The sequence below is a fragment of the Triturus cristatus genome, chromosome 4_2 (genome assembly GCF_964204655.1).
Source record: "Triturus cristatus chromosome 4_2, aTriCri1.1, whole genome shotgun sequence".
Lineage (NCBI taxonomy): Eukaryota > Metazoa > Chordata > Amphibia > Caudata > Salamandridae > Triturus > Triturus cristatus.
Genome location: NC_140586.1, coordinates 507,803,219 through 507,828,994, shown reverse-complemented (window position 1 = coordinate 507,828,994; position 25,776 = coordinate 507,803,219). Strand labels below are relative to the sequence as shown.

General features: G+C 43.8%; 1 protein-coding gene across 1 annotated transcript in view; it reads right to left on the bottom strand.

Moving 5' to 3' along the window:
- The window catches only part of LOC146834630 (vitellogenin-A2-like), a 119,980-nt gene extending 99,204 nt beyond the window's left edge, over nt 1-20,776 (bottom strand). The window contains exons 1-9 of the mRNA XM_085599934.1: nt 20,732-20,776; nt 9,965-10,183; nt 7,655-7,857; nt 7,439-7,536; nt 5,582-5,706; nt 3,475-3,576; nt 1,371-1,490; nt 1,091-1,280; nt 847-940 (exon numbers count right to left, since the gene is read on the bottom strand). Of these exons, the coding sequence (XP_085456060.1) occupies nt 847-940; nt 1,091-1,280; nt 1,371-1,490; nt 3,475-3,576; nt 5,582-5,706; nt 7,439-7,536; nt 7,655-7,857; nt 9,965-10,183; nt 20,732-20,776 (1,196 nt within the window). The remainder of the gene's footprint in view (nt 1-846; nt 941-1,090; nt 1,281-1,370; nt 1,491-3,474; nt 3,577-5,581; nt 5,707-7,438; nt 7,537-7,654; nt 7,858-9,964; nt 10,184-20,731) is intronic.
- Between the last annotated feature and the right edge of the window lie 5,000 nt (nt 20,777-25,776).

Sequence of the window (25,776 nt, the reverse complement as noted above, 5' to 3'; positions counted from 1 at the left end):
TGAACACATCCCTGTCTTTCTTGTAATCCTGAAAAGGTGGAGCTTGTTTTTTTCTGGACTTGTTGTAAGTTCTCATACACAAAACACCTTTCAGAATTCCCTCTTGTTTAATAAATATAATACACAGCTGAAAAAATGTTGTGTTTAAAGTGTAAAACAGGTAGGGCTGAAGTACACTCTTTCTAAGAGACACACACTCTATTAAGTGATCTGGTAGCAGAAGCTTCATTAATTAAACATTGCATCTCCTGCGTTTTACTAAATACAAACATTAAACAATAAACTACAAGTAAGTCAGTAAACTTGCACTTGGAAAGGGCTGCAGTGCAGCACTCCCCCTGTCCCCCCTCACCTGACCTTCTGCCAGGACAAGGGGAAGCATGCAATGCTCCTTACACCAAGTAACACTCCCATCAACTGTCCACTCCTCTCTCTATCTCTGCCCTGCACCAGCCTCCTAGCACTCATTTCCAACTTGGTTACGGCAGGTGGAAAATGTGTGTGTTAAATCCCACATAATTCTGCCATGAGCTCTAGGATTCCACAGTTATTCCCAAATTTCATTGGATTTAACTGATATAAGACATAGTTAGGTGCAAATATACTGTCCAGAACCATTACTTTTAGCCACCTTGCATCTCAGCACCTGGTTACACCTGGCTAGTATTTGGGGCCTAACTGTTATATATCTGACTTTTTAGGATAAAAAAAAATCATTAGGATTATGGCAATTTTTTCAAATGTAGGTGCAGAATTTTCAGTCACCCTGGATATTAACAATGATAATTTTTGTCACTTACATTTCTGCCAGTCTTCATTGGATAAATTAATGTATATTTATTTTACCTTGGAGCTATATCAGCGTGAACTTGGATATTAGACTCAAGAAGCTGAGCAAGGCTGAAATCTGAGGATGGAGAGGGAGTCACCTTCACATCAGCTGCAAAAAGAAAGATTAGCATTGAAACAAACAGATACAAACATTCAAAATAGGCACACATCTCTGTGCAGCACTAGCTCAATATTAGACTGTTGTTCTCATCATAATTTCTTGATATAAGTATTAAATAAATGAATATTAGAAACTTACTGTTAAGAGCAGCATTCACTACAGCAGCAGAATATATGCTCAATTCCATGGGCAGACCAACGCAAGTGGGAACAATCTGTCGAACCTCAGCTGCCAACACCGGTTGGGAATATTGCCCTGCAACACCATTAAGAAGTTTGTTGATAACAGTCTTCGCCATACTGTGTATTGCTGCTGGTTCATTGAGAGCCTATGTTAAGTGAAAAAAACAGAGGATCATTGAATGAGAGGTACCTCTGCTGTAGAGAGCTGTGAGAATGCAGTATATAGCTGTGGTTACCTTAATGGCAGTCTGAATAAATTCCTTGTCAATGTTAAGGAAGGCCATCTCCTGACCAAACAGCTTCATGTTAGCTGAGATTAATGGGGAATCTGCAGGCATCTCCTTAAAGACCAGCAGCTGTGGAAACAGAGAACACAAGTAGTAAGAAATAAAAAACAGCTTTATAAAATCAAAATGCTTTGTAAACTAACGTCACTAAGTAATTAGTAGTTGATGCAATGCTGATACCATTTGGGGTGGCACTGACTAAACCTCGGCCAGAAAACCTTTGCCCAGGGCATGGGCCAAATAGAAATGTGTCCAGCACTGACTCTACTAGGCCCCCTATTTTAACTTAAATCCTAGCCAGTAGCAGTAGTGCACAGAATCAGTGGACACCTGGGCTTCCAGTCACTCTCAGCTGCTTCTCTCAGGATGTTTGCTTGAGGATTCTCTGTCTTGGCAGTGACAAGAGAAACATATCATCTCCCTCAGAAAGGGTTCTACAGATTCTCAGACCACCGATCCAACATATGTTGATTGAGATCATCTCCCCATGGAGAAGTTGGGTCTCTGGATGCCCCTACATCAGAGATGGTTCTTAGGATACTTATTGAAGTCCCTCACACAATACCTAAAGCAATTGTTCTATGTGTCTGTCACCGCAGTAGTCACACATTAAATAAATGGGTTGCAAGAGCACCTATAGTTGAACTATCTAACCACTAGTGCCGGTGAACCCTTTGCCAGCTTATGTAATGGGAAACTATGGACACCATTTAGAGTTCAGCAGGATGATCAGCCTGCTGTAATTCGGCAATGGTCCTGTGCCACAAAAATGTAAGCTGCTCCACCTTAGTTAGGGTTGGGACAACTATTATGTTTCAGACAGCAGAGCTTCAAGCAGTCTCTGGCGTGAGAAACTCCTGACCTGATCACCCACCTTCCACATGCTATGTCTGAGGCCAAGAGCAGTACAGATCAAATGTATAGGTCACATGGCCTATACACTTGGGCTATACCTCTGTTGGTCTCATAAATAGGATGGGCCTTTCAATGCATACTTTTCCTGCGTGGGACTGACATATGCAGGGAACTCAATATCTCCCATGCTCAGAGTACAAACAGTTTGCATTTTAAGGCCATTGATTTGCTACGGCCCGACTTTAGGGACTTGTTTCTCAAATAATGATTACAGGCCACTAATGCATGGTCGTTGGTTGGAAGTTAAGCTTTTCCAAAGGGGCTCATGATGTGTTAGCAGTAGCTCTTTCATCAATACACTACTCACCAACAAGGCAGAAATCTCAATGATGGGTGGTGGTCTGCTAGAAAAGTAGAAACAAGGACCTCATATGTCAAGTGAGATTTAAATTAGCTTCATTTTGTGTAACTGTCTTAAACGCAGATGGGTCACGGTAATTGCACCTAAATGCTTCATTCATATTGCAACAAAAAATGGAGTGACCTAATATATTTAATACCTTAACACATGCTATCCAGACCTAATGAAGTTTCAGGCAGAGAAAGACCTGCATTTTACAAAAGGCTTGTTATCATTAGACAGATTAATTCCGATAGCTCTTCTTCATTACTCTAGCAGCAAAGTTTACTATCCTTGTTCTGTGTTTATACATCTTTGTACCTTATCATAAAATGAATAACTATTACTTAAAAGAAGAGATGCATGTCTATGAAAGACTGATTTAATATACATTGTTAGGCACAATTTAGTTTTGCTTGAAATTTTTAAATGAAGATTTAGTGTTACCGAACATAATGCTACAAAGGCTTGCATTTTTGTAAAATCTTCTGGTTCATGGCAGTGGGTTTCACATAGCTGTCTACCTCCAAATAAGAACCAAAATTATTTGGGCAATTTTTGGAAAAATATATTGTCAAATGATACTTTTGTATGATTAAATGACCACCTGAAATGGTTAATTTTAGCAATAGTGCACATATGTGAACTTGTGTGAGACTTTTGGCGGGAGTGTGTCCAATGTTTGAAAGGCATTGACTGACTGTAGTAGAAATGGGTGTGCCCTGGTATTTATGGAAATCCTGCCATTAAATCTATTGTGTAAATAATAAGTTCAACAAATGTGAATGAATACCTTACCGTTTTTACAATCTGCTGGATTTTCTTGCGCATTGGGTATTCAGCAAATCGAGTATTCTGTTTCCTGAGAGTTTGTTCCAGACCTTCAGCTCGGACAGCAATCTAGTAACAAATATTCAAATGTAAGTTTCTGTAGAGAGCAGCGATGTATCAGTTAGGAATATGTTGACCTCTGATTAGGTATGCTATGAACTGCAATAATGATTCCCTTGCAGCAGCAAAGTTGGCTTTTGGTTTGCAACGTTTCTCCCATCTCCTGATACACACTTTACTATATATGCCTTTGTTTATATTATTTATTTTTATTAATACAGTTTTATATAGCGCGAACAAGACCCAAGTGGGTATCAGAGCACTTTTCATGTAGTCAGGGAAAGGAAACAAGTGGGTCAAAATTAAACAACAAATTCAAGAACAAAACTAGCTGTCCCAAAGTCAAGGAGAGGGTATTAATTCCCCCAGAAGGACAATGCAAATATGAAAACAAACAGGAGCATTGGTAGGAAGTTGCAAACATGGGTGAAAAGAATGCTCCATAACGTGGTCCAGAGGTAGAGTTTGTGAATTGTAGATCAGAAAAGTATTCATCAGCAAGGCTTTAACTTCTTTTTTGAAAGCCACAGGTGAGGGATTCAATCTGGTTTCGGGGGGGCAGGGAGTTCCAAATTCTCAGGGCAATGCCTGAGAAGGCACAGTTGTAGGTTTTCTCTTTATGAAATTACTGTAGTTTCAACAATAAAGTGCTGGTGCTTCTAGAGGACTGACAGCCACCAGATACATCCAGTTTTTATATAATGTAAAGTGGGGTGTTGAAGTGTAGGGCTCTGTGGGTTAAGCAGGCAATTTGTAGCGAAATCCTAGCCTCATATGGGCACCACTAAAGAGATTTCGAATCTGGTGAGATGTGGTTGTTTCTTTTGGATCCTGTGATGAGCCTTGCTGCAGAGTTAAGACCATCTTGTATATCAATAGACCTCAAAGGGTTGCACTTCCATAGTTTAGCGTGGAGATTACTAGGACTTGAACAACAGACTTGAAATCATCAGGGGGGAGAAAGGGTTTAAATGCTCTTAAGATGCTCATTTGGAATTTGCTCCTCTGGTGTTGATGTTGATGTGCTTCTGCATGTTCAGGTTCTTATCTAGTGTTATTCCCAAGTGAGATTGCAAAATCTATGATGCGTGGCACACAGTTAAAAGCAGTTAGTTGTTTCAAATATTCTTCACTAATGGGAAATTGCTTGGGTGGGGCGATTAGGAGGAATTCCGTTTTGATAGTGGACAGAGGAGATATTTTGAGGGTCCTGATATCCTCAGGAAAGAGATTGTCAGGTCAAGTTGGGTGTCATCGGCATACATGTGATAGTGGATGTTAGATGATTTCAAGATTTGAATTAAAGGCTCCATGAACAGGTTGAAGAGAGTGGGTGAGAGCGCGGAGCCCTGTGGAACCCCTAGTGTGACCTGTGTAGACTTGGACAGAGACTGATTGACCTTAATTCATTGTATTCTTTTGTGGAGAAATGATGTGAACCAGTTTAAAACAGACCTAGATAGACCCATTCTGCGTTCTAGGAGTCTGTCATGTTTGACAGTATCAAAAGCTGATAAGAGATCGAGGAGGATTAGAAGGCAAGATTAGTTCTGATCCAGTATTTTTAACGCCATCATCTATGTGCTTAATGGCTGTTTCAGTGATGTGACCCCGAGGGAAGCCAGATTGGAATTGGTCAAGGAGATGAAATTGTTCTATGTGGTTGCAAAGTTGGACATAGACACTTTTATCGAGGAGCTTCGCCAGAGAGAATGTTGGTGATTGGGAGGAAGTTGTTAAGGTCCTCGTGGTCAGCCATGGGTTTTTTGAAAATAGGAGTTAGCTGCCCCGTCTTTAGGTAATCAGGGATCTTGCCTTGAAGTAGGGAGGCATTGAATATCTTGGTCCACAGTGAAAGCATAGAATTATTCATCGCAATCAAGAACTTTGCAGGAAAAGGGTCAGAGTAGTGGTTTGAAGGTTTCAGTGCTTTGGTTAAAATGACAATTCATCCATTCTTTATTTACTGGTCTAGAAGTGGGGTCCTTTACCACGGCAAAATAGCACTCTTTACCTCAAGAATATCAGCCTCTGCACCGATGATGTACCCTCGGGTTTTGGCAAGGAGGAACAATGGGAACATTGTGTTTGCGCTGTTCATGATAAAGACATCTGCAGTTGCTCCAGCCATAAGTGCATCTATGGAAAAAGAATAAATACATGTTCTTTAAAAAAATTGGAATAGATGGTTCATCTTCCAGCTACTTTATTGTGGCACTCCAATAAGGCCATGACAACTTAAGACACTGTACAAGATTCTTAGGGGCAGATTTACAAGCCCCTTGTGCCTAATTTGCATCGCCATTGTGTCACTTCTGTTAGGCAGCGGCGGCGTAAACCTTGCGCCATATTGTGCCCTATTTACAGTGTGACGCCTCTAGGGAGATGCGTCACGTTGTAACGCCCTGCGCCACATGAAACCTGCGCCAGGTTTCATGTGCGCGTCACGGCTCAGGGTGGGTGTTCCCTTGCAGGTACGCCTCGTAAATGTGACGCAGTGAAATCTACAAGATTTCACTGAGATACTTTTACGGCCATGCTGCATCAAAACCCTGCGCCTGGTTGAAGCAGGCGCAAGGATTGACGCAGCATGTTAGGCATAGGGCACCCCCGAACCTTGCTGGAGCCGCGTCATGCTTGCGACGCGACTCCATTAATGCGCCGCCTTTACGACGGGGAATGCGACACACATCTGCCCATCCGCGCGCCACGGTGCGCAACATTGTAAATGCGGCGCATCAGTGGTGGTGCATGGGTGGTTTTGACTGTCACAAGTGTTCTGGCGCATCCCTGCTGATTTGCAGATATGCGCCAGACCTTGTAAATATGCCCCTACGTTTCTAGGACATGTGCACTTAATAATAACTTTTCGCGCCATCAGGGTAAAATAAGTTGAAGTTGAAATATATAAAAGATTCAGAGAGAATGTTCTCAGATTATATATGCACAGAAAGCCCATATTTCACTTCTACATACCATCTAAGGATGCTGATCATCCATGTTGGTTTATGAGGAATGTGTTATTTTCCAAGTGAGGCACACATCACATTTACAATTCATATAAATGTCAATAGAGGCACCTTCCATGAGGAACAACATTTGGAAATACACGTTCACAATTAGCTCTATTTCGTAGGCACATTCTGAGTGGCATCTCATTCTGATCCAGTGGCAGTCAATATTTACCACCTTAGCACTGTGTTGAAATAGGTAAAACCATAAATGATTGATTGTCACTGTCTAGGTATTTCATATCCCACCAAATTTCAGTTTGAATAGATCTTATCTGTGCACCATCAAACATGTGGTGTGCACTCACTAGATCAAGGAGTCCTCAAACACTAATTTGACTTTCTATTCTAAAGCTAAGAGTTATTTTTCTTTCAATTTTGGTTCCTCCACATCTCCACATCAGAGATTCTTGGGGTACTCCTGGTATCAACAGCACACTGTCTTCCTCCTGTCCATGTGGAGGGTAGGTAGGTATTTTAAAATAAATTAGTATTTTGTTGCCCTGTGTTTGTGTTAGAGCACTAATATTTGGTACTGAAGGCAATCATGATAGTGAGTACGGGATAGAATCCTTTTATAATTTCAAAATATTTTCTGTCTGTAAAATGTGGAAGACTTTTGATAGTTTGGAGGAAAAATATTATGATAATTGTGATTTACTTGCATTTATCTTATATGAACACTATTACTTAATTGTAGTCATACTTCTATTGAACTTCAAAGGTCAACTATATATATTTTTGTATTACGCATTTGAATGGCCTACATCATGGCTGGTAGGTTTTGGAAAAGTGGTAGACAGACAGTCAAAACAATTGGAAAAGTGGTTAAGTATCTGTTAAGCATTTTATGTACTTACATTGGAATGAACCGACATGTAAAGCTTTGCTGTAACGATAGCTCATTCTGTCGAGCATGGGGTTCAACATCTTTACAGCAACACTGGAAGCAGCAGCTCTAAAGGAAATTATGTTAACTGTCATCATTGAGGTCTTGTTACAGATGAGTTGGCATATATGATCACATTTTATTCTAAGTTTCTATCCATAACATAACCTTCCACTTTGATGCTTACACTTGATGGAGCGATGGAACACGGTTTCTGGACAAGGCCTTCAGCTGTGAATATACAAAATTTGCAAGTTGTAGGCTCACTTTGCTCTCCTTTGATGCAATGTTGGCGATGGTTGTCACTAAGGCGAGACCAGGCTTGGTTTCAAACAGAACCACAGAGGCCATCATCCGGACTTCAGTACGAGCTTGGCGGTCCATGAAGATCTACAGAGAGAAACATAATATATTATATTGAAATATCTAGCGTGAAAACACAACACCAGTATCCAGTGATGCAAATTTACTTTTCTCTAAAATGCATATATTTGTAGTGATAAATAGATTGATACCCAGGAGACACTGTGGGGTGTGTAGTTACTAAAGAGGCGCCTTCCTGCCCAGTTATTTCTTCATCTTTCTAAGATGATATCAGGATGGCTGACATTCAACAATCAATACTTGTCCAACTTTTAAACCATCTATCTTCAGTGCAATAACTACAACAGAATCACCAGGTGCTATGAATATTCAACTACTATTAAAAAGATTTAGATGACATACTCAATCTACCTCATAAGAAGCAACAACATGTAATTTAAAGTTTTATTCTCAAAATGTACATGTGATAAGACGTGGTAGAGTATCAGTGAAGTAGACACACTGTATACGAGATGTGTACTCCAACAGCACTTTTACCATTCTCTAGGAGCGAACCTGTAGATTATTTAATGTGCCTGAGTCTGTAAAGCTCTGGCCATGAGAATCTATATGTTACCTTGAAACGATTACCATAAAACACAGATTGTTCCCTCATATTTTAGTCTTTGTTACAAACCTTATCTTAAGTAAAGCAGACCTTTGTGGAAAAAGGTCAGTAACCCTGAATGCAAAACTGTCAGGTCAGTAGTGTGAGGCATCATAAAATAAGGATGTGAATTTTCTAAAATTTAGAGACTTTGAATACATAGGATTAGGAAGATTTTGTGGGAAAATGTATGCAAATTGGAATGCTTCATAGCGAATGTCTTTACTTGTCTGAGACATAACCACATTTATGCATCAGAGGTCTTTTTCTTATGTTATTTTTTAAATTAATTATGAAACATTGATGTAAGGGAAACATTGGGAAATCTGGTGTTACTTTTGTAGATGAACCAAAGTGGGTTAATCCCTTCTGGTGGTATAAGTAAAAATGTATAATAAAGAAATATAACAACTATATTTGGAATGCAGTTACCTATTGTGTGTCTCCATAATAGTGAACAGCCTATTAGAAAATAAGCTGCTGCCTATCAAATTTTAAAATAAGACACACTCTACTATCCTACTGCATCTCTATAAAATTACACTTAGAAGGCACCTGATTCTGGCAAGAGACTTCTGCAGCCCTCTTGTTTTGTTTGTGATATTTCATATCAGAAAACATCACTGAACTAAAAATTGTACACTTCTTAGAAAGTCTTACCGAATCCCTGACAGAGAGAACAACTGATTTTGTAACCACCAATCCAGTGAAGCATGTGAGTATTAATTTACATCAATGATGAATAAATGTATACTTTCTTTGTTCAACTCATATTAGGTTTAAGATACGTGGTCTACTTTCTTTTTGTGTTGCCTCAAAGAAGGCAGACCTAATGTAAAATTACTGCCAAAGTGCCTGAACAATGAACATTTTTTTCTGTAGACTCAAACTGATAAGTGTGGTGTGCCTATAGAATTCCACTACGTTGGTACTACACAGACCTTCCATGGAAGGCTAAAATAAATCTTATTGCTAGGGACATACAATAGATCAATGAATGCTTCCTTCGCTAACTAGTGATGGTTTATGGTGGCTCTGAGATATCTTCAAGCCACTCTCTAACTGGGATATATACTGACATGAGAATGTGATATAGGAAATGTTTACAAAAATGTGTATAGATTAAACTCACACACACACTCATATGATGGCATACACACTCTAATGCGCTGTCTTGTCTGATTTTATTTTAACAACATTTGGAAAGACATCTATGAAAGAGCACCACCTATTTGCTAAGGGTAGCCAAGATCTGAAAGATAAATTGTCCTTTAATGACCCAAAAGACAATAAATCATTGGACAAAGCAACACATAATTTACATTATTATTTGTATTTGGTATAAAGATGAAACTTCTGATTTCTTCTAGGGTTTTTTATGGTGCTAGTTTGTAGGGAAACCAAATAACTGAAATGGATATTTAATCAAATATTGTGCTCAAGGTGAACTATACAATTATTCTTTTGATTTCGCTATGCATCTTAGTATGATGGTTGTTTTGATGAATCTCGCTCCTTATTTCTTACCCTTCTTGGATCCTCCTTCACAATGTTCCTCAAAGCCATCACTGCATCAGTCTGGATTCTGACAGGCAGCTGATAAGCGCTGGAGGAGAATCCTGGCAGGAACTTCTGGATCCTCTTGAAACTGGCCGGCTGTCCTGCATTTCCAAGAGCCTTCTGAGCCAGTGCCATGTCCTCTTCATGGGCATTGTTGGCTGCTTCAGCTGCCAAGTCATGTAGAGGCTGCAAAAGAAACACATCTAATGCTCATCATTTTGCCACTCTTTCACTCTCAGGCTCTCTCTCCCATTCTTTATTTTTACCTTCTTTTTATGGATTATAATAAATTCCTCAGAATTCTGTCACCTTGACTAATGAGTCAGGTCTACATACACCTCCACTCACTCACCTGTACAGTCACTCATATTTACAGTCACTCCGTACAAGACTATCATATGCATTTTTACACCTATATAGACACTCACACACCGCCAATCATCCATTGAGGTACTGACACACCTAGTCAGTTGTGCAAATAATTAAACACAGTCCAATTTACTCACCTATACAGTTAAACACACTCAAGTTCACTTACTCATAAAAATTCTAACAAATTCTGACACTCTTATACAATTACTAATACAAGCACACACTCATCCATACAGCCACTCCCGCAATCACACACTCTCACATATAGATAGTTATATACTCTTACACACATATACACTGCGTTTCACATATGTAGTTACTGACACATGTACAACTGAGATATACATTCAATCACTAACACACTCATACATACACTCACCCAACCATACAGTCCATCACAGTTGCACTCTTAAAACCATGCACCCATAGAATCACCCACTCATACATCTATGCACAGAGTCACACACACCCTAACCACACAAACACTCAGGCACCCATACAGATACTCAGACAACCAATCAATAACCTAAATAGACACTCATATAGCTATTCACAAAACCATGCAGTCACTTATACACCAACACACAGACACATACAGACATTCACACAGTTTAGTCACTAGTCTGCAGTAAGATACATTTAATGACTCAGTTATAGAGTCAGTTACGCACCTAGAAAATCACCCATTCACACACTTATACACCCACTCATTCTTCCATAGGCCTTTCACTATAAATATATAAAACATATTTAAACTTTTTTGAAAAACACACATTCACTGGATGATGTCATCAGTGATGTCATCAGTGATGTCATCAGTGATGTCACTGACCATGTCATGAGTGATGTAATATGTGACGTCATCAGCAGTGCATTGCGGGGGCGCGAGTTATAGTTAGCTGAACTAACTATAACAGGGGAATTTCTAGGGTTTAGTACGAGGGAAATGTCCAGCTAACTATAACGCCCCTGAAACCTATGGTTTTTTCAGTGGATTTCTAAGGTTTTTTAAATGCCAATTCCTAACTATAACGCCCCTGAAACCTTTGGTTTTTTCAGTGAATTTCAAAGGTTTTTTAAATGCCAATTCCTAACTATAACGTGCATTAAACCTATGTTTTTTTCAGTGAATATATATATATATATATATATGCAAAAAAAGAAGCAGAGAACTCTGGGTAATTCTCAAGTTTAGGTGGAAAGTAGGGGTGGGCGGAATTTGCGAAATCCACTTTCGCAAATTATCGTGAAAATGTTTAAAATTATCGCAAACAAGCGGAAATATCGCGAAGATGCGGAAGTTTTTTTCCCGCATGTTCGCGAGATTTTCTGCATGGTTGCGGCTCGCCAACTTACCCATGTGGTTGCTCGCGGGCGCGGCCATCTTGTTTTCAGTTGTCTCGCGGTGCATGATCGTGAGAAGAAAGACGTGATCGCGCGACGCATGACGTCACTGCAGGCGCGAAGTGTCGCGAGACAGCACAAATGGCTAAAAACAATACAACATCTCATGGAGAACGCGACCGGATCAAGAAAACTTGTCGGCGAACGCAGGGATTCAGGTAAGGCGATCGCGCGCACGCGAGAATGTATTATTTTACCGCACGAGCAAGAAACAAATTATCGCCAAGCTGCGGAATGCAGAAATTTTGACATTTTCGCGCTTTCCGCGGAACGCGAAAATGTCAAATTATCGCAATTTCCGCGAACGGAACGCAATTTTCGCCCAGGCCTAGTGGAAAGCAGCTCCAGTATAGAGCATTTTCAACACCAGTGACACTCTAAATTTGATCACCTCAAATGTCTGCTTTTCTATCAGAGTCTTCAAGCGTAGGATTAGCACAGTGAATCCACGCACAGGTATAAAGGGACAAAGAAGTATATTCACAAGAACGTGTGCTAAACATCAACAAAAAATGCTAACGCAACTTTACACATTGCAAACTATCACGGGAAAATAACCCCGTGTCAACATGGAATTCACAACTAGGCGGTACCATACGATAGTCCACCGAAACCGCGGCCAATGTCTGCAATACAACCACCTCGACGGAGATAAAAATACACACCTTAACGTTAAAAAACCTGCGATTGGCCAAAGCGCTGTGAGAAAATCAGTGATAAGCAATGCCAGGCCTGCAATACACATATGGCAGGCGGGAAAAATCACTATGAAAGTAGAAAAAAACACACAGACACAAACTGAAAAACACCCAAGCACCATTGAGGCGGCCAGAGAAGGTGCAGAGGAAGAGCGCAACCCCACAAGCACCCCGGAGGACCATCCCGGGACTTCGGGGACAGAGAAGGGCAAGGACAAGAAGAAGAGGAAGACGAAGTTTGGTCCGCAGGAGAACAGGATCATAGTCACGGAGGTGATGAAACACCATCAACAACTGTTCATCACCTCCACTGTGTCAGTGGGCACCAAAAATTGAATGTGGCATGACATTGTGGACAAGGTGAATACCGTCGGAGAACACAAAGGTCAATGCATGAGGTCAAGAGGGGATGGAATGACATCAATCAAAAGACCAAGGATAAACTTGCAGCCAACCAGAAGGCAGCAATGCAGACTGAAGGTGGGAGCCCAGTGCCACAGCTGGAGCTGGATTACATGGAGGAGCTGGTGTCGACAGTCATCAGTGTGGAGACTGTGGCCAGAGGCAGGGGACCGGACACTGCTTGACAGGACACGACACAACCGCAACAGGGTGAATGATCACAAGGTACTGGGGGGACGGGTGGAGATGGCCACGATAGCACACATGCACAATCAAGCAGAGCACAGTGCACACCCACAATGACTCTGGGTCACGGCCCTGATCCACAGACTGTCACAATGTACAATGCCATGCTGTCTGAATGTCAGCATGTACCATGCGGCTACATACATGTGGACACATTGTAATACCCCATCTCCCCTTCACATTGCAGGGGCACCATCAAAACCTCCTGCAGAGCAGTCCCAGCCACTCTTCACCAATGACGAGGAGTACACCCACAGCATTGACACCCAAGTCCTCCTAGACATCATTGACATCATCTTCAACTCACCTCTAGGATCAGGGCAGCCCAGCTGCATCAAGGAGACCGCATCCACCACCCAAACCACTCAGCAGGAAGCACCTACAGACCCAGGCAGTCTCCAAAGACTCCCAGGAACAACACACTGCCTTCCAACACCATGTGCTGGAGGGGCAGAGGGAGACAGCTGAGCAGGTGCCGGTGGGGTTCGACCTCATGGCTACCAAACTGGACGCCGTCCTTGGGTGTCTAGTCCTGCTCCATGGTCTCCAACGAGACCTGACTGACATCGCTGGAGTCATGATGCGGAGAGAAGAACACCTGTCCGCTCAGAGTGGCTCGAGCGATACCAGCCGTGAGCTGGCACATGTGGGGGCTCATGGAGGACATGGTACAGATGGAGGCGGAAAGGATGGCAGCCACCGCTGCACACCAGCGAAATGTAGCTGGGATCTACCATGCCCTGCAGATCCTCCTCATGGCATTGCTGCCACAAGGTGTGGCGCTGATGAATGCTGCTGCCCCCACACCATCCACATGTCCACCCCTGGTGTGTCAGTGCCTCACAGTGCGGCAGATGTATCCACTTCGGCACCTGTTGTGTCACTGCCACACAGTGCAGCCTACAATCATCCTCCGGCCCCTGATGTGTCAGTGGCAAACAGTGCCGCAGCCGGTACTGCCCATGATAGTCCATGCAGAACTGCAGCTCTGGAGTGACAACGGGTGCAGTAGCCTTTGGGACCAAGACCATGGGGCTGGCCCAAGGACTATTTGGGGGGGTCTATCGCCCCTAGCTCCAACATCTTAGAGACCTCCTCTTTGATGCTGGCTCTGAACCGATCAGTCACCCTGTAAATCTTCTGTTTTGCAGGAGGGCTTTCACTAGTGTTCACCTCATGGGTACTCCAGTGAGTGACACCTGGGGTCAGGGAGAACAGCAAGGTGAACTTCCTCAACAATTGGCATTAGCCACTCTGCTGCTCTGGGCGCAGTGCTGGGGAGAGGATCACACCTTCCACTAACCCATTGTTCTCCTCGGTACACTAGAGGTTTGGGAGAGGTTCACTCTCCTCTTCCACCCCATCATCTGTCACCAAGAGAATGTTAATTTCAGACCTCTCAAAGTGAGGCTTGAGGCCGTTCATATGTAGCACCCTCAAAGGGTTCCTGGGAGTCTGCAAATTCACCAGGCTGGTGACATTACATTTACGCTCCACCACCTTGAAAGGACCAGTGCACTTGTCCTGCAAGGCACAATGTTCAACTGGGGCCATGACCCACAGTTTCTGGCCAGGCTGAAATGCTACCAGAGTGGCATTCTGGTCATACCAGCATTTCACCGCCTCCAGGCTTGCTTCCAGGTTCGCCTGACCGAGTTTCCCGAAGTGGGAAGTTTGGTTCCTGAAGGTAAGAATGTAGGAAAATACATCCTGGGGAGTTTTACGGGAGCTGTCTCCGAGCCTTCCTTGACCAAACTGAGAGGTGCTCTCACAGGGTGCCGATACAGAAGCTCAAAGGGTCTGAACCCTAATGACTTCTGAGGTACCACCGTGTATGCAAAGAGAAGGCCTGGTAAGAGGATGTCCCACTTACACCTCATGGGTTATGTTTGGCCCATGATCATGCCCTTTAAGGCTTGGATGAATATCTCCACCAAATCATTGCCTTTTGGGTGGTGAGAAGTGATACACTTGTAGGCCACACTGCACTTCTCCCACAGGAATGCTGTCTACTTGTATATGTAATTGGTCCTACGGTCAAATACCACCTCTCTGGGGATGGCCACACGGAATATATCCCCATTAACACCCGACAAACATCTGGTGACTTCGTTGTCCGGAGAGGGATAGCCCACGGGTACTGGGTTGCATGGCCCACCAAGACCCGAATGTACCTGTTGCCCATGGCTGTCTTGGGATCCAGTTGCCCCAGAATGTCCATCCCTACCCTTTCAAATGAGGTTACTACAACTATAAAAGGTTGGAGAGGAGTCTAACACTTCCTCCCACACTTACCACTTGCCTGGCAAGTTTGGCAAGACATGCAATGCCCATCTGACTGTCTTTGCATTTGGGGCTAAAAGAAGTGAGTGCCCCAAATGTCCTACCAAAGGCGCGTCGTGAGCCAGACCCAGTATGAAGGTCTTGAAGTGCTGGGGTACCACCAGCACAATGGCTGGCCCAGGCTCAGTAACTTTAATCTCACTGTATAGAAGACTATTCTCCCAGTGGATCCAGTATGATCCAGACTGGTCACCAGCTGCCTGGTTTCCAGCCTGCTGCTGCAAACCCTCCAGAGAAGAGCATTCTTTCTGCTCACTGCAGAATTCTTCCCTGGTGGGACCACCGTCTTGCTGCCAATTGACCAGCTAAGATAAGTCCCCCAGTTCAGCTACCTGTTCCCCTGTAGGTACTGGGGCATTTCCCTCAAAGTCAGCCTCTTCCCAGACCGTGGGACCTCAGTGGCGGCTTCACCGTGCCCCCTGCCCTTTCTCTTGGCAGGAGCCAGGGACACTGTTTTAGGCTCAAGGGCCTTCTAATCACCCTTCCCGGCTGCCATTGACCGAGTGGATGAACCCCTTCATGGGGAACGTTGGAAATAAGTTGGGTAGGGAAACGTCATTGGCCAGTCCCCGGGGCGGTTCCGTATTCTCCCGTGTTCTGGCTACACGCCATTGTAGTGCATGGAAAATATTGCCATTGTGCAGATAATCCAACCACAATAGCCACCAGCTCAGACGATATAAGACTTACTTCCTGGTTTGAAGACAGCCTGTCTTTTGGTAAGCAACGGTGCCAACATGGGCAAAGAGAGAAATACCAAGCACTCCCAATCCAACAAAATTGACCACTATACCCAGGTGCTTGTACTGACGGGACGAACTACAGAATTTCAGATAGACTCAACCGAAACAGTCACAACATGACAGCCTGCCCAAAGAGCCCACACTAGCAGACCTTCTGGCAGCAATTCAAACCACAAGTTCGAGACTCGTCCACAAAATAGACTCTGTTGCCATAAATGTAAAGCTTCTGTGGGCGGACCTATGTGGGCTTCTAGACTGAGTGACTACTACTGAGACGGTAGTAACAGACCTACAATCCGAATTAGTGTGCCTTTGCAAAACAATATCCTCATTACAAACACTGAGCACCTGTTTAGAGGACTGAGTGGAAGACGCGGAAGGGCGTTCCATGAGGAACAACCTCCCCTGTGTTGGACTCCCTGGAAAATCGGAAGGGCAATCGGCAGAACTTTTTCTTGAGGAGTAGATACGCAAGATTGTGCATCCAAAACCTCTGTTGAGGCTCTTCACAGTGGAACATGCACAGAGAACCTTAGAGCAGCCCCCTCACAATGGGGCACCTAAGAGACCCATCACTGCCAGGGTACTTAACCATAGAGATAGAGACATAATCCTGCAACATGTGAGAGCAAAAGGGCAACCTATCTCGGTATTTCTAGATTTTAGCCTGAAAGTTCAACAGCAGCGGCGAACCTTCCTAGAGCTAAAGGCAAGACTACGAGAACACAACCTGAGCTATAGCTTGATGTTCCCCGTCAAGCTTAGGGTATTGTACCAGGGTAAGACGCAGATCTTCACCTCAGTGGCAGAAGCTTCAGACTGGATTGATGCTCTACTAAAGCCCCCCACCCCATTGTCAGGGACACTAAAAGCATAAGCCGACACAGTGAGTAGAAGTAGATCATCACAACATAAACGCCGAACCTAGAAACCCACAGGCCTGAAACCTCAATCGACGCAGGGGTGCATAGAAGTTTGTAGCGGTCCTGAATATTCCTCGGACAGCACAGACAATGGCAAAATATAACTCCTTTGTGCCTATCACAATGAGATTATACAATTCTTGGCCCTATATGGGGACTGTTTCAAGTTAATGCCACTACTGTATGCAGGTCATGAGATATGAACAATTGTGATAAAGCAGACTTGGGGCTGGAAGGAGGGGCACCTCTGAAACTATGCCGGCTAATACTGGAGCCTTGTTTTGATACTGGTTATAGGGCGATTTTGTATAGAAGGTGTGAGAAGTTGACCTGGTATATGCTGTTCACTAGTTAAAGTGGACACCTTGCACTAGTACAATTTGACTCTCATGGTAGTAGGTTTAAGACAACCTTTAAAGAAAGCTATCCTAGTGGTAGCTGTGGAGAGCAGCCTTCAGGCTAAGTCTTGGAAGGAATGTAAAGCAGCTTGTTTTACCACATAATCTCTTGAATTACCAAATGAAAGGACACCACACAGGTATATATATCAAATATATAGGTATTTATTACTAAACAACTCTCTACTAATCTCTTTATGAGATTAGAAGTCAGGAACATATGCACAAATCAACGTTTCACAATAAATTAAGCACAAATATGGCTGGGGCCCTAGGGGCGTACCACACCATATACTAAAAAAGAGACTTAGAGATAACGACTTGCAAAGGGACAAGGCCTAGGTCCTTCAGAAGCATTGGTACCTCACAAAACCACCCAAGGCCGGTAAGTAAAGGACCCACGGGGGACGCATGCAGTGTGTTAACACAGCCGCGAATCCCCGTTGACTTCAATGGTGCAAGTCGCGGTTGGAAATTAAGGGTTTAAGGGTACTTTGGGAGAATCTACATGCAAGTCACTTACAGGGTAAGTAGTTCTAGAGCCAACACCCACCGGAGAGCCGTAGTGCTGGAGTTACCTCACCAAGGGAAGCCGGGTGCATAGGTGTCTTTTGGTGTCGGTTCTCGGCGTCGTTTTCATAGGGAGCCAATGAAGACATGCTGCTTGTAAAGACAGAAGAAGTGTCTGGTGGAATCCAAGCCTGGATTCAGAAGAAGGAAGACCTGAAAGCAGAGGGGGCAATGTTCAAAGTCACTTGGCAGTGACGCGGGGCAAGGAAGATGGATGCCCACAGTCGTCGGGTGTTTTCAGGTAGTTCACTGGTGTCTTGACTCTTCAGCCATGAGGTCCAGGAGGTGTCGACGATGACCAGGAGCTGGATTCGGCGTGTCTCATAAAGTCTGCAGCTTACTGCAGTGTCGGTGACCAGATTGGAGCCAACAAGCCTTGGTAACATCAAATCTCATGGAAAGGACAAAAAGTCAGCGGTGCAGACCAGCAAGGTCTGGGGACTCACCCAGTGAGGGTAAGTCAGGGCAGGCCTAGAGGAACCAGAGGAGCTCTTTGGAATTGTAGGAAAGTCTTCAGTGGACCCACAAGCCAGCCGGCAAGGGATCGCGAAGATGCCTCTGGAGGATCCACTCAACAGGGGGCCACGGTCACTCGGGATGGGGAAGGCCTCTGATCTTTGGAGGGATCCCTGCTAGAGGCTTGGACCATACATGGCCCAAAGCACAGGTTCGTAGAATGTCGTGAAGGGGTTGCACTTGAAAATAGTGCACGGTATCCAGGGATTGCGGTTCCTTGCACTCGTGGGGTCCATTTACCTCAGTATCGCTGGGGACTCACGATGGCCTTGGAGAAGTCAGGAAATCCTCTTCCTGGGCTGCAGGGACTTCTGACTCCGGGCGGGAGCAGTGGAGTTTGCGATCATGGATTGCAGTTTTTGGTGTCTGCCAAGCAGGGGAGTCACTCCTTGGCTCCAAGGGAGATTCTTCAGTCTTCCAGAGGTAGTGGAACATCGAAGGTCCGGGATTCGTCTTCAGAGCGTCATCCAGAGGTATCTAGTTTGCAATGGCAAGGGTTCCCTAACTTATACTGGAAGGAAGGGAGGGACTAGCTCTATGACCCCACCTATGGGAGGGTCAGGGGAGTGGATGGCTACACCCACTTCCCTTTGTCCAGTTTCGTGCCAGAGCAGGGGCAGGTAGCCCCTGAGCCGGTTTGAACTGGTGCGTGCACAGAGGAGCCTAATGCTCCCCCAGTGCAGGACTTCAAAGCACTCTAGGAGTGCACCCACATAGCCCCAATGCACTAAACCCTGTCTGGGAGGTTGTCACACCTCCCTGTGACAGGATACCTATTGTCGGGCTTCCTCCACTACGAATTTCGGTCATCAGCATTAGGGCAGCCCAGTGTCTGTGACTGGTTGCATCCATTTTGTGATGCCAGGGCTCTTCAGGATTCTACTGCGTTTCCACAGTAGGTACATGTCTATCCCTCTAGAAGGGTGGGATCATACTCCCACACTAGTTACTGGTGTGGGGGTATGATTCCAAAGCTTTTGACACCAAACACGAAAGGTTTTGATGCAGCCATTCCAAAGTTAGCATTTACCGCAAGGTTATAATGCACTTAAGAGTATATGGTTTGACCGCATTCACAAACAGCCCCAGAGAATGGACTCTGAGAGCTGCAGAGGGGCCCTGCTCAGGCAGAGGTACCCCCTCACATGGAAACCAAGCACCCTGCCCTCAGGATTGATAGGGCCTGCCTTAGGGGTGACTGATAGGTTTAAATGTGTGTGCAGGAGAGATATAGGGAACCTATATCTCAGTGAGGAGTGCTAGCACCACCTCACCCAGGCTGCAGTAGCAGGCCTGTGGTGTCAGATTTAGTCTGCTTCCCAGGGGTGGCATAATACATGCTTCAACCCCTGGTAGGCCTGTGAAGTACCTATGCCCTTAGTACCTAAGGTACCATATACTAGGAACTCATAAGGTACCACAGTATCCAATCACTAGTGCACCTAATATGCACTCCATGTTGTTTAGAGAGAACAGAGAGGCTGGGGCCCTGCTTAGCAGGGTCCCAGCCAGACTATAGCCAGAAACCAGTGTAAACATCAGAAAAAAAGTGGGGGCAACATTAGAGGCAGATCCTACTCTCCTACAGAAGGTATTGTTGGGATCGTATGCCATTATATTTTGCAAATGTTATTTCAGAATTCTCCCCTTTATGTTAACACACAGGGGTAGCATGGCTATGTCTGGATAGTGGTGGTGAGATTACACCTTGTTTCTTGCTCCTTATTGCCTCCTGTACCAGTTGTGTTAAACTAACCCCTAGCACAGCAGAATAATTAGCACATGTTTTTGGTTCTAGTATTGTTCTAAGACTAAAAATAGGGTATGGGGCAGGATCAGTGAGTCCTTCAGTTGAATGTCAAAAAATGGGAGGGGTTGGTGGTACTTCCCATAGGGTGGGGGGTTAAGGGTTAAAATGGTTACCAATTTGATACAAGATATCACAGGAAAGGGGCACACCGGTGCCATTGACTGAGAGGTGGAGACATGTTACACATCACCTAGGAGCAGCTCAGTCCCAATGCAACCTAGGAACATCATGGATAACACACTTAGGATAATAACATGTTATGTTAAAGGCCTAGCGCAGCCCAACAAGCGACAGAGAATATATGCATACCTTAAAAGATACCGTATAGCAATAGCACTCCTTCAGGAGACTCATGTTTGGGGACATGGAAAAAATGGAGAGGACAAATATGCGCAACATCTTACTCGGGGTTTGCAAGAGGCCCGCTAATCTGGCTAGCCCGGTGAGTAATGTTCCGACATACTAGCCATGTGGTTGATCCTGATGGGCGATATGTCATACTGTTTAATCTCAGTCTATGCCCCGAAATTATACCATTCACAGTTCTTCACCAACCTAATTATGACTACACTTCGAACTAATGATATTATACTGGCGGGTGATAGTAACTGCCTGTTAGATCTGGTCCTGGACCGCGAGACTAGAAATGTTCACGTTTGCACAATGCCCTATGTAAGTTAACATTCACTGCGCCATTTCTTTATAGGCACCATTTGAGGCCATTCAAAACTGATCTAGTTTAATTCCGAGAAATGCTCCACTAAAAGGTTTGTTTCTGCCATGTGAGACTTGTTCCCGTAATGAGTACACTGTTCCTATTAGGGCATACCTTTCTCACTAGATAGAGGCCCTCTCCCACTAGTCTGGTGACAGGCCCGAATGGACGACCTTGGAATTGAGATACTTTGTAAGTGACAGAACAGCTGAAACTGTATTTTACTGTTTAGCTGCACCTGCCTGAAAAATTCCACTGTGGACTTGTTTTATCCCTGTTGCAAAAGGTACATAATGTATCTTTATGCTTGTCGATTTCAGTCCCGTCTGCAGCACTCATAGCAACTGAGGAGACCGGGCTCCGCTCTGAGTGTATATGAATAAACAAATTGTATTTGCTACTGTCTGACCGACTATTCATTTGTATGGAGACTAAAAAAAGGTCATTAGTGACCCGGTAACCCTAATCGGGTCACTTCCTTCAGTTGGCGCCCAAAAAAAACTCAGTGATTGATCCATCCCCCTTCTGCAGACGGGGGGAGGTCGAAAACTTCGTCGGGTTGGACAGACGGCTTAGGGATCCCTGCAAGAAGAGTATTATTTGCTCGCAGCTGCTTCTTCTGTCCTGCCGGATGGTGCCTCACACAGTGGTGATCCCAACTGGAGTCCTGAACAGTGAAACCCTTGGATATGACCATTTGGTCTGAAGAGTCGGCAGTGGAGAACTGGTTCATTTGTACTACTGATATCAGGTGAGTTTGATTTGGTTCTTTGTGGATATGGTACCACTGTGGTTTGAGTTTAGTACGGTCTGAGGACTGTTTTGATGAAAGGTACTTGGAAATACTTTGCCATGTAAAAATAACAAAATGCCAGTTTTCAGTAAAAGTTGGAATTTGTGTTATCCTTGTTGTTCTGCAGTTGCTCTATTGGAAGATGCTCAGCCGGCATCCTGAAGGCAGCACTAATTTTGATATGTAAGTGAAACATGGTCTTGGCCCTATTATGTTTAGTACATTATGGCACAAATATACGAGGGACAATGTTGAGTTGCAGTGCCCGTTAAAGGGCACTTTTGATGAACAAAAAATTGGGTTTCTACAGGAGCAGTTATTTAAGAAAAGAAGTAGACACTTCATGTTTGACAACCTTAGGACTTGGCAGAAGGAGGCTAGACAGAGAGGGTGAAAGTTGGAAAGAGATGCACTGAAGGGAAAAATGCAAACATTAACGCAGAAAGATGTGGCATATGATAGAGAAAAACAAGAGTCCGAAATTGAACGTGAAGATAGGAGATTTCAGTTGCATATTGATAAGTCTTATTTGGCCAAAGAAGAAGGCGATACTTTCATAGAGGAGTTGTTAGATACTTGAACCCCGCCTCCTTATGCCGCACAGAAAATATATCCTATTGTCCCATTACAGCCCCAACAGTCAGTTTCATCTATTCTGGTTGCTCCAGTGTCTACGGCTGTTATTTTGACAGCTGCGTCCACGGCGCCATCCACTCCTTCTTTGTCCTCGCCATCTTTGACAACTGTGACTCCTAGTACACCTACTGTTTCAACTCCTGTATCTTTTGTTCTTTCTCCTCCGGTGCAACCGTTAACAACAATTATGCCTGTTACCTCCGTTGCTTCTCCCTCTATGGTTTTGTATCCTCCGACGCCTTTGAATGCTGAGACTCAAGTAGATGGGCTTGAGACTAGAGATTGGACAAAATTCAAGGAGAAAATGGGCCCGTTAGTGCGATCTGGGATAGGGGATGAAGAGAAACAAGTAATGGCTGACCAGGCTGCGCAGTGGGCTTGTAATGTGATTTATGGTGTTGAGGATGTTTGGCAAGTTATGTGAGATTTTGAACCCTTTATACAGCAACATGCCCTTAAACATATATCTGCTACATTGATTAGTCTTTGGAAAACACACACTGGGACAGTAGCGCCCCAATTTTTTATAATATTAGAGATAGTGTATATATTACTGATTTGGAGCCAGGCCAAGTTTTTGGGAATGTCACAACTCTCGTTGCCTACAGGGGTATACTTCATGAGAGAAGCCCTACTCCGGTAACTCAGTGTCCGATGCTTGAGGTCCATCCTATTAATCACCCAGAAATACCTGAGTAACTGGATCAGTGTGATAATGTTATTAGACCAGCTGTAGCAGCCCGTTTCCAGGAACAATGGACAAGGAGTGAGGTTTTAGCCCTTTAGACTCATTTGCCTGACCCTAGGAAAATCCTACAGCTTATTATAAAGAATTAACAGAGGCTGCCTCTTCTACTGTAATGACTCTTGCTGATATTGAAATGTTTTTTGGTCTCCTCGTTCCAGTTCATGTTTGGAGACAGGTTCATACTCAAGATCATGCCACAGAGTTGGCTGGTACATGGGATGTGATTAAAGGATGGGATCAGGAAAGGAAACCAGGTGATAAACCCCGGGCCAAGATACTTTCTTTGCCAAGCCGTATTATTACATATACGCATTCACTTATTTCACCTAAGAAGGTAAGCTGGGACAAATTGACACCTTGTTGTCAGAAGAAGGATGAGAGTGTGTCTGATTTCTTTACCTGGTTCGAAGATACTCTTTTGGACTATAGTGGGCAGGATATGTCTATTCAGAGAGTAATTTGATTGTTTGTTGATAGGTTTATTTCTAACCTTCTTCCTGAAATTATGACTTGTTTACAGGTGTCTGAGAGTACTTGGTCCACATCTTCCCCCTCTGTTATTTTGAACAAGGCTTAGTATTATGAACACCAGGAACAGGAGGAATACGATAGGACTGATAAGAAACATAAGGATTTAAAAATGAAGGTGTTGTTACAGCAAGCGTTTAGAGGAAATAGTAAGGGATGAGGTGGTCCTTCCAGACAGCTTCCACATGCCAGCAGGCAGCCTTCAACAACACCTTTAGGGCCAAATCAGTGTGCCTATTATAAGGAGGAAGGTCATTGGAGTAGCCAGTGCCCTGTGCTTTTACATAAAGTTGTGGCTCTTAGAGGGCGATGTTCTGGTGGGAGAGGTCTTTGGACAGAGAGAGTTCAGAATGCTGCTGTTTCACAGGGTTGCTCTGCTACTAATTTCTTTTATGACCCTTGTGATGGCCAGTATTATCATGATGATTACAATATGGATGAGGTGACATGTATGTCTTTTAGCTAGGATAGCTAGGAAAGTCAGGGACAGGGTGAGGGGCCAGATCAGATATCTGTAGATCAGCACGGTCCTTATGTCACAGTGGATTTGCAAGGCTCGACTAAGGAATTTTTGGTGGACACAGGTACGACAAAGAGTTCTGTTTCTCAACATATGGTCCCTTGGGCAGCTCTGTCTGGCCACAATAATGTTTTGGTAGGTTTTTCAGGAGTACCGGTTGTAAGCCCGATTTCACGCCCTCTTGCATTGACTATTGGTCCTTTACCTGTGGGATCTCCGTTTTTATTGACATCGAATTGTGGTGAAAATTTGATGGGTTTGTATTTGTTGAAGAAGTTGTATGCTACTATCTATTGCTCTCCTGCAGGTTTCTATATTACTATGGGTCAGGATGTGAGCATTAAACAGTGTTTGTCTCAGGATGCACCCCTCCCAGCTGAATTTGCTGACGTCCCCCCCACTCTATGGGCCACAGGTGACACGGATGTAGGGCTGTTGCATATACCACCAGTATCTATACAAGTTAAAGAAAATGCTGTTTTGCCTCACATTCCTCAGTATAAAATACCACAGGCAGAAGAACGGGCTCTTCTTCAGATTATTCAGGAGTTGATACAAAAGGGAGTGGTTGAAGAAACGTCTACCAATATTTGTAATAGTCCTATTCTTCCGATACTTAATAGGACACCCTCAGGCTCCTCTGAAGACAATAATATTTATCGTTTTGTTATTGATCTGCGCAAGGTGAATAAAATAGTAGTTCAGCAGTTCCCTGTGGTTCCTGATATTACTAAGCTTTTGCTGATGATTCCTTCTACTGCTAAATTATTTTCTATTACTGACTTAAAAAATGCTTACTTTGTATTCCTATTCATCCACACAGTAGATATTTGTTTGGGTTCACACTGGCTGGTAGGGCTTTTAGATTCTGTCGCACTCCTCAGAGCTATACAGAGAGTCCTAGTATTTATAGTCAAGCATTAAAAGGTCAATTGGATTCCTAATTGCTTCCTCCAGGTAATGTATTAGTAATGTATTGTATTTAGTAATGTAATGTATTAGTGCAGTATGTTGATGACCTCCTTATCGCTACTGATACAGAACAGGGATGCAAAGATAGTACAGTCAAATTGTTGTTGCATTTAGCCCATCATGGACATAAGGTTTTCCTTTCTAAATTTCAGTATTGTCGACAGGTCACCTATTAAGGTCACCTATTGTCGAAATACAGACCCCAGAGCGCATTAGTACCAATGTTAAAATGCCCATTCCATGCACACTCAGAAAGATGTACGTGCTCTTATAGGTATTACTTCCTACTGTAGCCAGTGGATCCCAAACTAATCGTTACTAATCAAACCTTTGCTTGCATTAACAACAAAAGAAGTGCATGAGCCTTTGCCTTGGACGCCTGAATACCAGCAGTCTTTTGAGCAATTGAAAATTGCACTTTGTTCGACTCCAGTGCTTGGCA